At 36.7% G+C, this 12,196-nt stretch overlaps 2 protein-coding genes across 2 annotated transcripts; both read left to right on the top strand.

Moving 5' to 3' along the window:
- The first annotated feature begins 368 nt into the window (after positions 1–368).
- LOC122843630 (GTPase IMAP family member 4-like) lies at positions 369–3,500 on the top strand. The gene is made up of 2 exons (XM_044138506.1): positions 369–462; positions 1,429–3,500. The coding sequence occupies exons 1-2, from the start codon at positions 432–434 to the stop codon at positions 2,376–2,378; spliced, it is 981 nt and encodes a 326-aa protein (XP_043994441.1). The 5' UTR covers positions 369–431; the 3' UTR covers positions 2,379–3,500.
- A 2,808-nt stretch (positions 3,501–6,308) lies between these two features.
- clec3bb (C-type lectin domain family 3, member Bb) lies at positions 6,309–11,718 on the top strand. Its single transcript, XM_044138507.1, has 3 exons — positions 6,309–6,819; positions 7,175–7,273; positions 9,532–11,718. The coding sequence occupies exons 1-3, from the start codon at positions 6,687–6,689 to the stop codon at positions 9,933–9,935; spliced, it is 636 nt and encodes a 211-aa protein (XP_043994442.1). The 5' UTR covers positions 6,309–6,686; the 3' UTR covers positions 9,936–11,718.
- The last annotated feature ends 478 nt before the right edge of the window (positions 11,719–12,196 follow it).

The following is a 12,196-nucleotide window of genomic DNA, read 5'->3' as shown; positions in this document are numbered from 1 at the left end:
TTAGATGAACTTGTTTCAGTTTCTTCCACACAGCTGCCATTTCCTGTAAAGGCTGTGAGGAGGAGAGAGAGTTGGGGGAAAACCTGAACATAAATCTAGAAAAACATTTGAGACATCAAAGTCAAGCAGTATTATTATCATTATCATTATTATTATATATTTATTGTGTATTAAACTCACATCCCACTGATTGTTTTATACATCAAGTTGCTTTGTTTCATTTAAAGGTTATGTTCACCAAGTAAAGCATAAAAAAAGCTGTGAAAATCTTGTAAAAGCCTGGACAGAAAGATGCAGTCAAAGCTCTGGTTTCTGTTTCATTTTGACGATAGGAGAGTCATCGTTTCAACTATAAAAGCTCTGGTCAGCTTCCACACTGTGTTCATTTCTTCACTGCAGCTGCTGTATCACACTGATCTCTCTGACTGATCATGGAGAGCACAGGCAAGATCCCCAACTCTGGTAAGTCAGATTAACTATATATTGAGTCTGTTATGAAATGTTGAATTTACTTAACCAAGTAATGTCAACTAGTTTTACTAAACCTACCTAATTAAGTGAGTATTACACAGTTACTTTCTGCATAATAATTTAAGTAAAAACAAATAAATTACCACGAGGTAGGACAGATTGATGGGTAGGACGGATTGATGGGTAGCACAGATACACCAGTTCTGATCACATGAACATAACCAATGTTGTGCATCGCGGTGAAACGCAGAGTGGCAGGTTCATGGATTTGAGATATGGAGAGATTTTTCAAGGGCAAAAAAAACAGAACGAAAGTGAGAAAAATCTTTTTTTCTTTTTTTTTTTTTTTTAAAAAGAAAGAAAAAATTATTCTTCTGATAGATTAAATTAATAACGGTTGATGCATCCAGCATTTACAGACAAGCAACCACTTCTTTGTAAAATAAATATTTTAGTTTTTCTTTGTCTCCTAAGAGTGTCTGTGCATGTGGGTCAAGAATCTTAACACCAACATGGTAATATAGAGTTTTGAAATGTTTGGTTTCAACTGTATGATTGTCTCCATGTCATTGATTCCCTCAATGCTTCCCAAGGTCTCAGATGGATCATTTCTTTTCTTCAATCAATCAAATTTTATTTGTATAGCACATTTCAGCAGCAAGGCATTTCAAAGTGATTTACATCAAATCAAACACAAAAAGACAATGCAACATAGAATCAACAATCAAAACACAACATTAAATCAGATTCCGTCAATAAACCTGCAATTGATTACGTTTCAAATACAACTCTAAACAAGTGGGTTTTTAGTTTCGATTTAAAGGAAGTCAGTGTTTCAGCTGTTTTACAGCTGAAATACTGACTTTAATGTTTCTTCCAGATACATTAAGCCCAGAGGCTGAAGCTCTGAGCACAACATGATGATTCTAATTCACATTCAAACTTTCTTCTTCACAGGAACAAACATTACAAACAACAAAGACCTGAGGATTGTGATGGTGGGGAAGACTGGGATTGGGAAGAGTGCTACTGGAAACACCATTCTGGGTCGACCGTGCTTTGAATCCAAATGCAGCGCCATTTCCATGACTGTTGACTGCTCTAAAGTCTCCAGTAATGTGGATGGACAGCAGGTTGTAGTCATTGATACTCCAGGTCTGTTTGACACCAGGTTTGAAGAAGATAAAACCAGAAAAGATCTTGGTCAGTGCATCAACTTTTCTGCTCCTGGACCCCACATCTTCCTGGTGGTTGTTGCAATCGGCAGATTCACAGCAGAAGAAAAACAGTCAGTTGAAAAGATTCAAGAAATCTTTGGAAAGGCAGCAGACAGATACAGCATGGTTCTGTTCACCCGTGGAGACGACCTTGAAGACACCACCATTGAAGATTATTTGTCTAAATGCACAGATCTCCAGGATCTGGTGTCCAAATGTAACGGCCAGTATCATGTCTTCAACAATCGGCTGAAAGATAAGAAACCTCAGGTCACTGAGCTGCTGAAGAAGATCAGAACCATCGTTGACAGGAATGGAGGAAGTCACTACACCAGTGAGATGTTCCAAGAGGCTGAGAGGAAAATCGAAGAGGAGAAACAACGAATCCTGAAGGAGAAAGAAGAAGAAATACGTAAAGAGAAAGAAGAAGTGGAGAGAAAAATACAAGAGAAATATGAAAAAAAGATGCAGGAAATGAAGGAAGAATTAAACGGTCAGCTGGAGGAGATTGAAGCCAAGAAAAAGCAACTACAGGAAGAGCAGGAAAGAGAAATTCAAAAGAAAAAATCAGACCTGCAGGATGAGTATGAATCCAGAGCCAGAGCAAAAGCTGAAATATTTACCCGTAATCCTCTCTATCATCTGGGAAAAGCTGTGGAACACCTTGTCAAGTCATGTCCAACAATGTGAGGTTAGATGTTGTCACCTAGCAGCTGTTACAGAGGATAAAGCAGAACTAATAAGCATTTTTTTCCTTTTGTTGTCTTGATAATTGAGTTAAAGCTCCAGGTAGTGATGTAATTCAGCTGTGACCTCTGTATCTCACACTGTTTTAAAAATATTTCTCCTGATGTTTAGATGCTTAATGTAAGATGCTAAAATTGTTTGCGTGTGAATTTTAGTCATTACCTTTGTCAATAAATACGGTTTCATTAAAAGAAAATGCCCCTAATGTATTCATTATTTAATATTAGCTGTTGAATCTTATTTTCAGTTTAACCAGGTTTCAGAGATCAACCTTCCCCTTTTTTAGTGATCTAACCTTTAAGACAATGATGTGTACAAGGTTATTATTCTTCCATTAAATTTTACTAGACAGTTTGAGAAGGAAAAAATTAGTTAACAATGTTTAATCATTTTAATATGCACTTTATGATGTATGCATTGAAGGTTTGCACTCAGTTCCAGCTCAACAAGAAATATGCTCTTCTGAGCATCTGCAAAGAAGTTAGGACAGGATGTTCAGTGGTTGGAGATGTCAGACATTGCTAAGGCATCCATCCATCCATCCATCCATTTTCTGAACACCCTTTGTCCCTAATGGGGTCAGGAGGGTTGCTGCTATCTCCAGCTGCGTCCCGGGCGAGAGGCGGGGTTCACCCTGGACAGGTTGCCAGTCTGTTGCACATTGCTAAGGCAATGTTCCTATTTTACGGAAGTTCAGTTGAAGCTCAGCTACGCAGTATCTGTTCTGCCACCCACAGAGAGGCCTTTTTGGCAAAACACCCATCATGGTACAGAAAGAAAGCAGGAGTTATTGAATGGTCAGTTCACTGTGTTTTGCTAAGATAAACCTAAGGGCGTCTTGTCCACAGGAACCACAGAGCATATTTCTGTAGTTGAGGTGTGAATGTGCAAACCTGCTCAACTGAAACTCACAGATAAGCAATTTATAGATATTTTTGCCTGACACTGAGCTGCATGTGTAATCATGTAATGTGCAATGTATCCTATATAATGGGAGGTCGTTAAGCCCCAAGTCGGAACAGAACTCATGCTGTTCCCCATCTGCAGATGTAATAAAGAATTTGCTCTTTGCCATTTACCAGTCTCAGCCTGATCTGTTACCACTCAAATTTTTTTCCACAAGTTTATTTATGTCACAGACATTCACCACAAATGCCACCTCAAAATTACTTTTTGCACCAGTAATATCAGAGTTTTGTTCAATTGGGTTCATTCTAACACAGTGCAATTATTATATAGTAAGATTCAAATCCTGTTTGCACAAAAAGTGGGTAAATATTCCTCTACAATGACGTCCCAGACTGATAGCGTCAACTAGGAAATTTTAAGTTCAAGGTATTGCTATGTTGTTGAATCATAATCATTAATTATAATTGGTTTATTGAGTTGTTCAATTAAATATGTTAAAAATTTGTTGGACTCTTGTCGACACAAGAAATATTTAGAAATATTTAGCTGACTTGTAGTAATTAAGTCTAAAACTCCTAGTATTTTCAAGCTTCCTTTTGAATTATGTTGCCTACTACAGACATTTGACAAATATTCCAGAAGTGAAATCATTCCTGCAGGTCAGAGGTGAAGCTAAAGCTCCAGTTCCAGCTTCCTTCATGGTTATGTGTTTGCCACGTGTCAACAGGGACTCTGAAGTTTTACACAACGTCCAGACGGGACTCTGGATTCTTTCCACTCTTCCCTCAGACTGTTGCAGGGCGTGTTCAAAGGCTGAGAGGAAGAAGGTCCAAAACAAACCAAAAACTGTCAGAGTTTTACACAGTTCTGTTTGTTAACTTGTGATTCATTCTGGCATTTTAAAAAAAGGACAGCTTCTGCACTTTGCCATCAGCAACCTGCAACAAAAACACAATTTATTCCCATTTTTGCTTAAAATCTGTTTAAAGAAAGCAGACTGACAAACAGGGTAATTTAAGTTTATTAACTTGAACAATAAACAATTGATAAAATCTATTTAAGTACACATAACTCAGATATATTTTATTAACGTAACATGGGTTAAATAAAGATAATATCTGTTAATTCACATATACTTTGGCCTCCATATGTGGGTTGTGCTTTCCCTTTGCCGCTTCACAGAATTACTAGTGACATCAATTATTTGAAATACAAAATATGTACTAAAAATACGGAATTTTAGCTCCAGAAAAAAAAACTAAAGTAAACCATTTGTGCTTGGATGCATGCAGTAATGAGTCAAAGAACTTTCCAACACAGAAAAAAACAAGTATTCTTTGTCTAAATGAATCCAGCTCAAGTGGAGTGAGTTGGAGACTTTTCAACCACAAATTCCAAGTAACTTACTACAAGTGAGTGTTGATCGCAATTTGATGACTTAAGTCAGCTTACTATTGTCAATTAAATACAATTTTGCATTTGCAGTGTAAGGTTGTTGTTTTTTTCAGAATATTTTTGCAAGATTAACCAAAACCAGCTTCTTTTTTTAGCCTACTGACCTTTTACACGTGACGTCATGCTCTTCAGAACTCCGCCCACTCCGCCATGACGGACGTCAAACTACCAATATTTTTATGTAAAGCTAGTCTAAAATAGACATATGTAGCTTTTATTTTGTTTATTTTACTGTAAAAATGCTTATAGGGTGCTGCGCGGTCGGCTGCACAATCAGACAAGGATGCAAACCAAACTTGTCATTTCATTGTTTAACTTTTAATGAGGAAAGATGGCGGCGATGGATAGCAGCCGTTAATCATAATTACACGGTGGAATCGCGGATTTATAGGGAACACTTTTTCAAGGTAAGAAGACTAACATTCATTTACCTTACAAGTAAGTGTGATGAGAAAGATATCAAATGTGGAGAAGGCACGTGTCTAACCGTTAGTAACCATGGAGACGGTGTCGCACCGTTATGTAGCCTAGCATGTATGGGAAGAAAAAAACTTGTTAGCATCTCGTCTTTAGTACGTTTTTAATGCTGCTCCGATGTAAACAGAAATGTTGTTTATGACAGAGTGACATACTGTGGTGTGAATTCAGTCACAGTCAACAATTTAATCAGGAGAAGGTAGGAGGTTTCTAACGTTTGTAAATACCGCAGCCTTTGAGCCCCACCCGGGTGTGTTACTATCACAGACAAATTAGCTCGACTCGAACAAGTAAAAGCCACGAATAAACAGGCAAAAACAACTTGGGACAACGATTTCTGTCGCTGTCTTCAACACTCCTGCCCCTCACTTCCGACATCCGCCATGGCGCCTCGATAGTTGCAAAGGTTCAATAGGACAAACAGTTGATGACAGGGATGTCCAAAATGTGGCCCGGGCCATTTGCGGCTCTCTGGATGATTTTGTTTGGCCTCGGATCACAATTCAAGAATAGAACAAAATGCAATTTTTACAGAATTTACAGATTTTCCCAGACATATTAAATCTTTTTAGGTTTGTTTTTGTTTATTTAGATACAATGTTATTGTTTGTTTGTTTTTTATTACACTTTGTTGAAATCAGCAAGTACTGCCCAACCTTTGTTGCCAAAAGAAAAAATGTGGATAATAAACCCCTAAAAAAATTTGGAAAATGTTTACCTGTCATTTAATACAGCAACTGTGCAAGGCTCTGTTTATATTTTGGATCAACAATGATTTACAGATTCTTTTTCTACAAAAAATAAGACTACTTTGCTTTAAAAACTAATTTCATTGGCAGATTATTTCATTCATAGCATGGGGAAGTTGTCTTGTTATAAATAAATTTATATGTACTGTTTCATCAATATTAAGGTAGATTTTATTCATAATGCCCTTTATATCTTTATTAAAATATTGTCTATTTAGTATAATATTGAAGACATAAAAACAGCAAATGTCTTCAGAAATAAAATAAAACCTTTCAGTTTTAATTTTAAAAAAATGTGGCCCTCAAGTTTTCTCAACTCAACAATTTTGGCACTAATGGCAAAACATTTGGACACCACTGGTTTATGCAGTTAAAGAATACGGTTATTTCTTCTCCATCCCCCTTTATGAAACTTTCTAAAGGATTATGTAATGACTGGCCTGCACCGTCCCGCCTTGTCTGCACCTGCCTCACGGGCCTGGCTCTCCTCGGGACGCTGGCTCCACGTGAGGAGGCTGCAGCCAGATGGGACGCCTCGGCACGCCATCCCTCCAGGCTCCTGAGGTTGGACTGCCGTTCCCCACAAACGACTCTTCCAGTACTTTTCCTTTTGTAAGGAGGGATAAATGGGAGGGTGTGAGGGAGACGGATAAATGTGTGAATGTCCACGTCGGAGCCACATTCAACAGGTTCCAAGATGGAGTTCAGAGGATTTTCTGTTCTGCTGAGCGTCTTGCTGCTCATCCACTGCTCACTGCAGCAGACTGCAACCAGGAAGAAGCCGGTGAAGAAAGGTAGGTGGATAACCTCACCTGCATGATGAACATTAAAAAACACCAAGCCTTACCAAGTACTATAGTCTAGTTTCTAGTGCAAATACAAAACTAACTTAAAGTAAATTTTCAGCAAGATATGGAGGCTTGTTTTAAGTGAATAATTCCTTAATATTGATGAAACAGTACATATAAATTTATTTATAACAAGACAACTTCCCCATGCTATGAATGAAATAATCTGCCAATGAAATTAGTTTTTTTTCATCATTATCAAAGAATTATTTTTTGTAAGGTAGTATATTTTTACAGTGTAATGCTGTATCATTTTTGTAGTGCAGAAATTTTACACAGATTGTGTTTTGTTTTATATCAGATACATTGCGGGATTCTGCTGTGGTGGAGCTGCAGAAACAGATTGATGAAATCGTTCAGGATCTCAACCTGCTGAAGGAAAAACAAGCTCTGCAAACAGGTGAGCTCAAACTAGACCAGATGATCAGAAATATTTCTTTATGGAAAGTGTTTCAAATAAAGAAGCTTTTAATTAAAAAATTTTTTATCTCAAAAGATTTTTGAGATTTACTTAAGTTTTACATCGACAAACAATTTAATCTTGCACTGTGTTGTTTCCCATTAAAATTCAAATTGAACATACACACCATAATTAGCATTTAAGTATATTGTAGTATTGAAGTAAAAATAACTGTGCATATCCTTTTTACTGATTTCCCAAATAAGAGTTCAATATTTAAGCAAAAATATTCCACACCGGTTCTTTCAGGGGAAAATGTAAAACTCTGCCATTTAAATAAAAAGGCCATATTATTTTAAATCCAACATAAATTTAACATCCCCTTTGGGGTCAATGAAGTATGTTTAAATTTGAATTAAATGGATTACATCAGGATAACCTGATCCAATGTCTTTGATCCATAAAATCTTTGACTGACTTCACACCGCACAGATTTGAACGTTCTCACAATAAAGTACTGCTTAAAAGTTCATAAAAAAACAGCTAAAAGTAAATAGAAAATCTGAAATAATACTTAAAACAAATTTTCTTTACCCTTTAAAATTTGGTTTAAACATGAAGTGGGGATACAGATTCATGCTTTGTACCACGATTTTTGTCTGAGGTTGATTGTCATTCAGAGCATGCAGAGTGTAATCAGCCTGGAGCCAACTGTATAAATATATCCTAAATATAAGAAACAGTCTGAAACCTTCAACACCTGGTTCACAGATGTCGTCTGTTGCTCTGAACACAAAGGATGTTCTGATGTTTTCTAAGTTTGAGCAACATTAGGCACACAAGATGTCCCTAATGAAAGACAAAATAAAAAAAACATTCTATCTATCATTGGGATAAACATTTTTACGTTTTATTTTTAAGACGTAAAAATAAAACGTATTTTTTGTTACCCTTCTACATCTGTGATCTAATCACACTGAGACGTTATGATTCTTACTTTTTGCATTCAGATTATTTCTTGCTCTTTGTCCCTTTTACCCAGAATTGGGGAAAAAAGCCCTTATTTATTTTACGCCTTCTAAAATGTCATTAAGCACTTTTAAGCCCTGACTGTGGGGCTTAATGCTGTACAGAGGAAATGTTCATGTTCAGACATGTTCACATTTTCTTTGTAAGTACTGAGGATATAATTTATCTTGTGTTGTATTACTGAGATCTGTTGGTGGAGTTGTGTATTGCACTGAGACGAGACGATACACTGCGCACATGAACAATTAATGAATGTTTCAGTTGTTGATTTTTTTTGTATTTTTATGACGTAAAGCGATTTGAACAACCTTATTGCTGAAATGTGCTATGCAAATACACTTGATTGATTGATTGACTGATTGATAAAGAGATGCACACTACAGAATAATATCTCTGGAAGCCAAGCCAAAATGTATCTTTGGAAATTTTCCACATAAACTTTTTCCCGATGGTTTTCTCGAGATAAAGAGTCAATCTCTATGTAAGTTGACTGGGTTGACTTAAAGGATGAAATCAGGTTTAAAACACTCCAATCGTCTGTTACTGTTATTTCTAGAAAAATATTGGGGAAAAAGTGTAAGTGGGAAGCAGGAGAATAACTCGTTGACTCGAGAAAACCATCAGGAAATTAAATTATCAGAGAAAACTGGAGATTGAAATTGAAAGTCATTATCTTGAGAAAACCATCAGGTAAGTAAGCTGTTACTCAACGAAACCATTAGGAAAGTAACTCATAATCTTGAGAAAACCTTTGGGAAAAAGTATATGCAGAAAAAAGTAAATTAAGTCGTTATGTCAAGATAGCAATTTGGAAATTCACCAATTATCTTGAGAAAACTATTTTCCAAAAGTGTCTGAGGAAAACGGTAAATTAAGTCGTTATCTCTAGAAAGAGAGAAATTAACTCATCCTCGAGAAAATCATTGGGAAAAAATGCCTGCAGAAAACACCCGCTCTTGGTTTCCATAGATACCGACAAGAGCCAGAAAATAAGTTAGTTTAGATTTAAGGTTGATGATATGGACACAATGTTTAAGCAGAATTAAGGCGCACACGATATATTAATGTATTTTATTTTGTATGTGAGCTTTATTTTAGTTGCAAATGTTAAACCGCTAATATGTGTTTATATTGTGTATTTAATATCATAGTTTTTCACGGTGTTGCCAAAAGAAGACAATAAAAGCAAAGTTCGTTATCTAAATATCTGATCTTACCTTCTGTCACAGTTTGTTTAAAAGGTGAAAAGATCCATGGGAAATGTTTCTTGGCCGACCCTCTGAAGAAGCGCTACCACACTGCCAGTGAGGACTGCAACTCCCTGGGCGGCGTCCTGGCTACTCCCGCCTCCAGCGAGGAGAACGACCGGCTCCGGGACTACATCCGTCAGAGCGTCGGCCCGGACAGGGAGGTCTGGCTCGGCGTCAACGACATGACCACCGAGGGCCAGTGGATGGACCAAACTGGCTCCAGCATCACGTACAAAAACTGGAACACGTCCAACTTCAGGTCTCCTCAGCCGGATGGCGGCAAGTCGCAGAACTGCGCCGCCATGACGTCGACCGACGGAAAGTGGCTCGATGAGAACTGCCGCGAAGAAAAGCCCTCAGTTTGCGAGTTCAACATCGTTTGAACCAGAGGTGTAAAAGTACTCAGTTACTGTACTTAAGTAGACTTTCAGATACTTGAGTACTTAATTTTACTCCCTACATTTTAAATATCTACTTTCTGCTCTTTATATTTTCACATATGATGAAAAAATAATGACGAAAGAAATCCACCGTTCACACAAAAAGTGTTATAGCGTCAATATTTCACCAATCAGTTGGACGCAACCAAAGTGAAGAAGAAGAACACGAGAAAAACAACATGGATGGAGGCTTTAATCCAGGAGTGTCCAAATTGTGGCCCTTGCTGTGATTTTGTGCGGCACTTGGCAGCTCAAAGTTGCAGTGAAATATTCACTGCCTTTCAAATATATATAGGAAGTCTTCTAAATATTCAAGGTACAAAACAAATACTCATTTAATTAAGTTTCACAGCAAACATTACCACAAACAATCAGAAACTTTTACTCAACAGCAGACTTTGTTGCACACTTTTAGAAAATTTCAGTAAACTCCAATAAAAAAAGGAAACGTTTTAGAAGAATGCGGCACCGGTATTCTGATCTTGTTGCTAAAAATACACTAAAAAAAATTCAAATATAACAGAAAAAACATTTAAGATATTGCCTGTATTTTTTGTTCTGTTTTATCAAACCTGCTAGATTTTGTGTTTCAGATCGACAATCATTTACCGCCTCCTTTTCTACAGAAGTCACACTTGTTTATTTTAATAAACCTTTATGTTGGATTTTCTCCAATTTTTTAGAAAAAACTTTTTTACAAATCTATCTTTTGTGGCCTCCCGTTGCTTTCAGTTTGACAGTTTTGGCCCATGAGGTAAAAGGTTTGGACACCATTGCTTTAACCTGAGTGACATCGTGAACAACAGAAAAATACATTTGGAGACTCAAAACATTCTCCGCCTGTAGCCTCATTTTTAAAAAATCCCTCCATGTTGTTGACTCAAAGAACGATTAGTGACGAATTCTCTGCTTTGTGCAATTAAATCACCCTAATTGAGATTTTGTTTTAAGAAAAACTAGACCCTATCAGTATTTTTATCTTTTTACCAACACAGAGCATCTTGTGAGCTCTTAAAAGTAACGTATTTTGTATGACTAAAATACAAAAAAAAGTACTACTTTTTTACTTTTACTTGAGTAAAACAGTCCGTCCTTTACTTTTACTAGTTTTCTTTCATACAAGTATCTGTACTTCTACTTGAGTAGAGACTGAGTACTTTTACCACCTCTGGTTTGATCCCACTTATCTCAACATGGACTCTGCATTTTGTTTCAGCTGCTTTGTGTTTGCACTCTCTCTGCTGCCTGCTATTCTAAAGACGAGTTTAAACCAGTGATTTTCAGCTGCATCCTGACCAAAATGAGATGTGGAGGTCACAGTGGGTTTTATTTTTGACAAAAGTGATGTGCTGGTATGTCATTTGCCGCGTTCCTTGTGGGTGCAGTAAAACCAGGAGGAATACAGTCCATTCTATTAAAAAGAAAACAACTGAATGCAGTAAATATGGTTTATTTAATACTCACTGAATAAAGTATGAATAAAGGTGCTGGCACCTTTCCAGGAAATATTGGTTAAGCATTAAATTTTTTCCTCATTTCACACCAAATCAAATTTATGTCTCAGTCTGAGAATCACTGGTCTAAACTTTACTGCATTTAAATGAAAAGATACAAAAGTTGAGTAAAACAGCAATTTTTTTAAAGCAAATTGACCTTTTATGTACTAATCCTGTATTCTTCTGTAATATCTTGTGTGATTTATTCTTTCAATAAACTTTGAACATCAGTTTTTGCACTTGTTGATGTACGATCACTAAGGTGGAAATAAACAGGCAGATGAAAACCTGACGTGTAAAGAAAGTCTGCATGTTCAGACATAAAAATCTGGCTTCTGCAGTTGTTTTTTCTGGTAGTTTTCCCTGGCGTCTGTTCTTCCTTACATTTTTCCATGACTCCAAACTTCTGTGGCTGAATTCACTCCATATTGAGAAGGTCTCATTACCAAATGTCACTGGTTTTAGTCAGTGAAAGAAACCCTTAGCATATTATGTTAAGTTTGTCCTCTGGTTTTGTTTACTTGATGAAATAATAAATATGTCATGAGTTTAGAAACAGGAGGTTCTTTCAATTCAATTAAAGCAGCAATAAGAATCAGTTTTCATAAGTTCAGTTGATAAAATATATTTATTTAATGTGAGGAGAGACAGGACACCCACTGTTTTTCTTCCTATTTCTTCTGTATTAGCTAGCTAGTAATAGCACAA

This window comes from Gambusia affinis, linkage group LG14 (assembly GCF_019740435.1).
Source record: "Gambusia affinis linkage group LG14, SWU_Gaff_1.0, whole genome shotgun sequence".
Taxonomy (NCBI): Eukaryota; Metazoa; Chordata; class Actinopteri; order Cyprinodontiformes; family Poeciliidae; genus Gambusia; species Gambusia affinis.
This window is presented reverse-complemented; position numbering and strand designations above follow the sequence as displayed.

Excerpts from the sequence above, each read along its gene's own strand:
- LOC122843630 (XM_044138506.1), top strand. The coding sequence starts at position 432 with ATGGAGAGCACAGGCAAGATCCCCAACTCTG. Across the intron at positions 463-1,428 it reads AGGCAAGATCCCCAACTCTG|GAACAAACATTACAAACAAC; the intron begins GTAAGTCAGATT and ends TCTTCTTCACAG.
- clec3bb (XM_044138507.1), top strand. The coding sequence starts at position 6,687 with ATGTCCACGTCGGAGCCACATTCAACAGGTTCCAAGATGGAGTTCAGA. Across the intron at positions 6,820-7,174 it reads GAAGAAGCCGGTGAAGAAAG|ATACATTGCGGGATTCTGCT; the intron begins GTAGGTGGATAA and ends GTTTTATATCAG. Across the intron at positions 7,274-9,531 it reads AAAACAAGCTCTGCAAACAG|TTTGTTTAAAAGGTGAAAAG; the intron begins GTGAGCTCAAAC and ends CTTCTGTCACAG.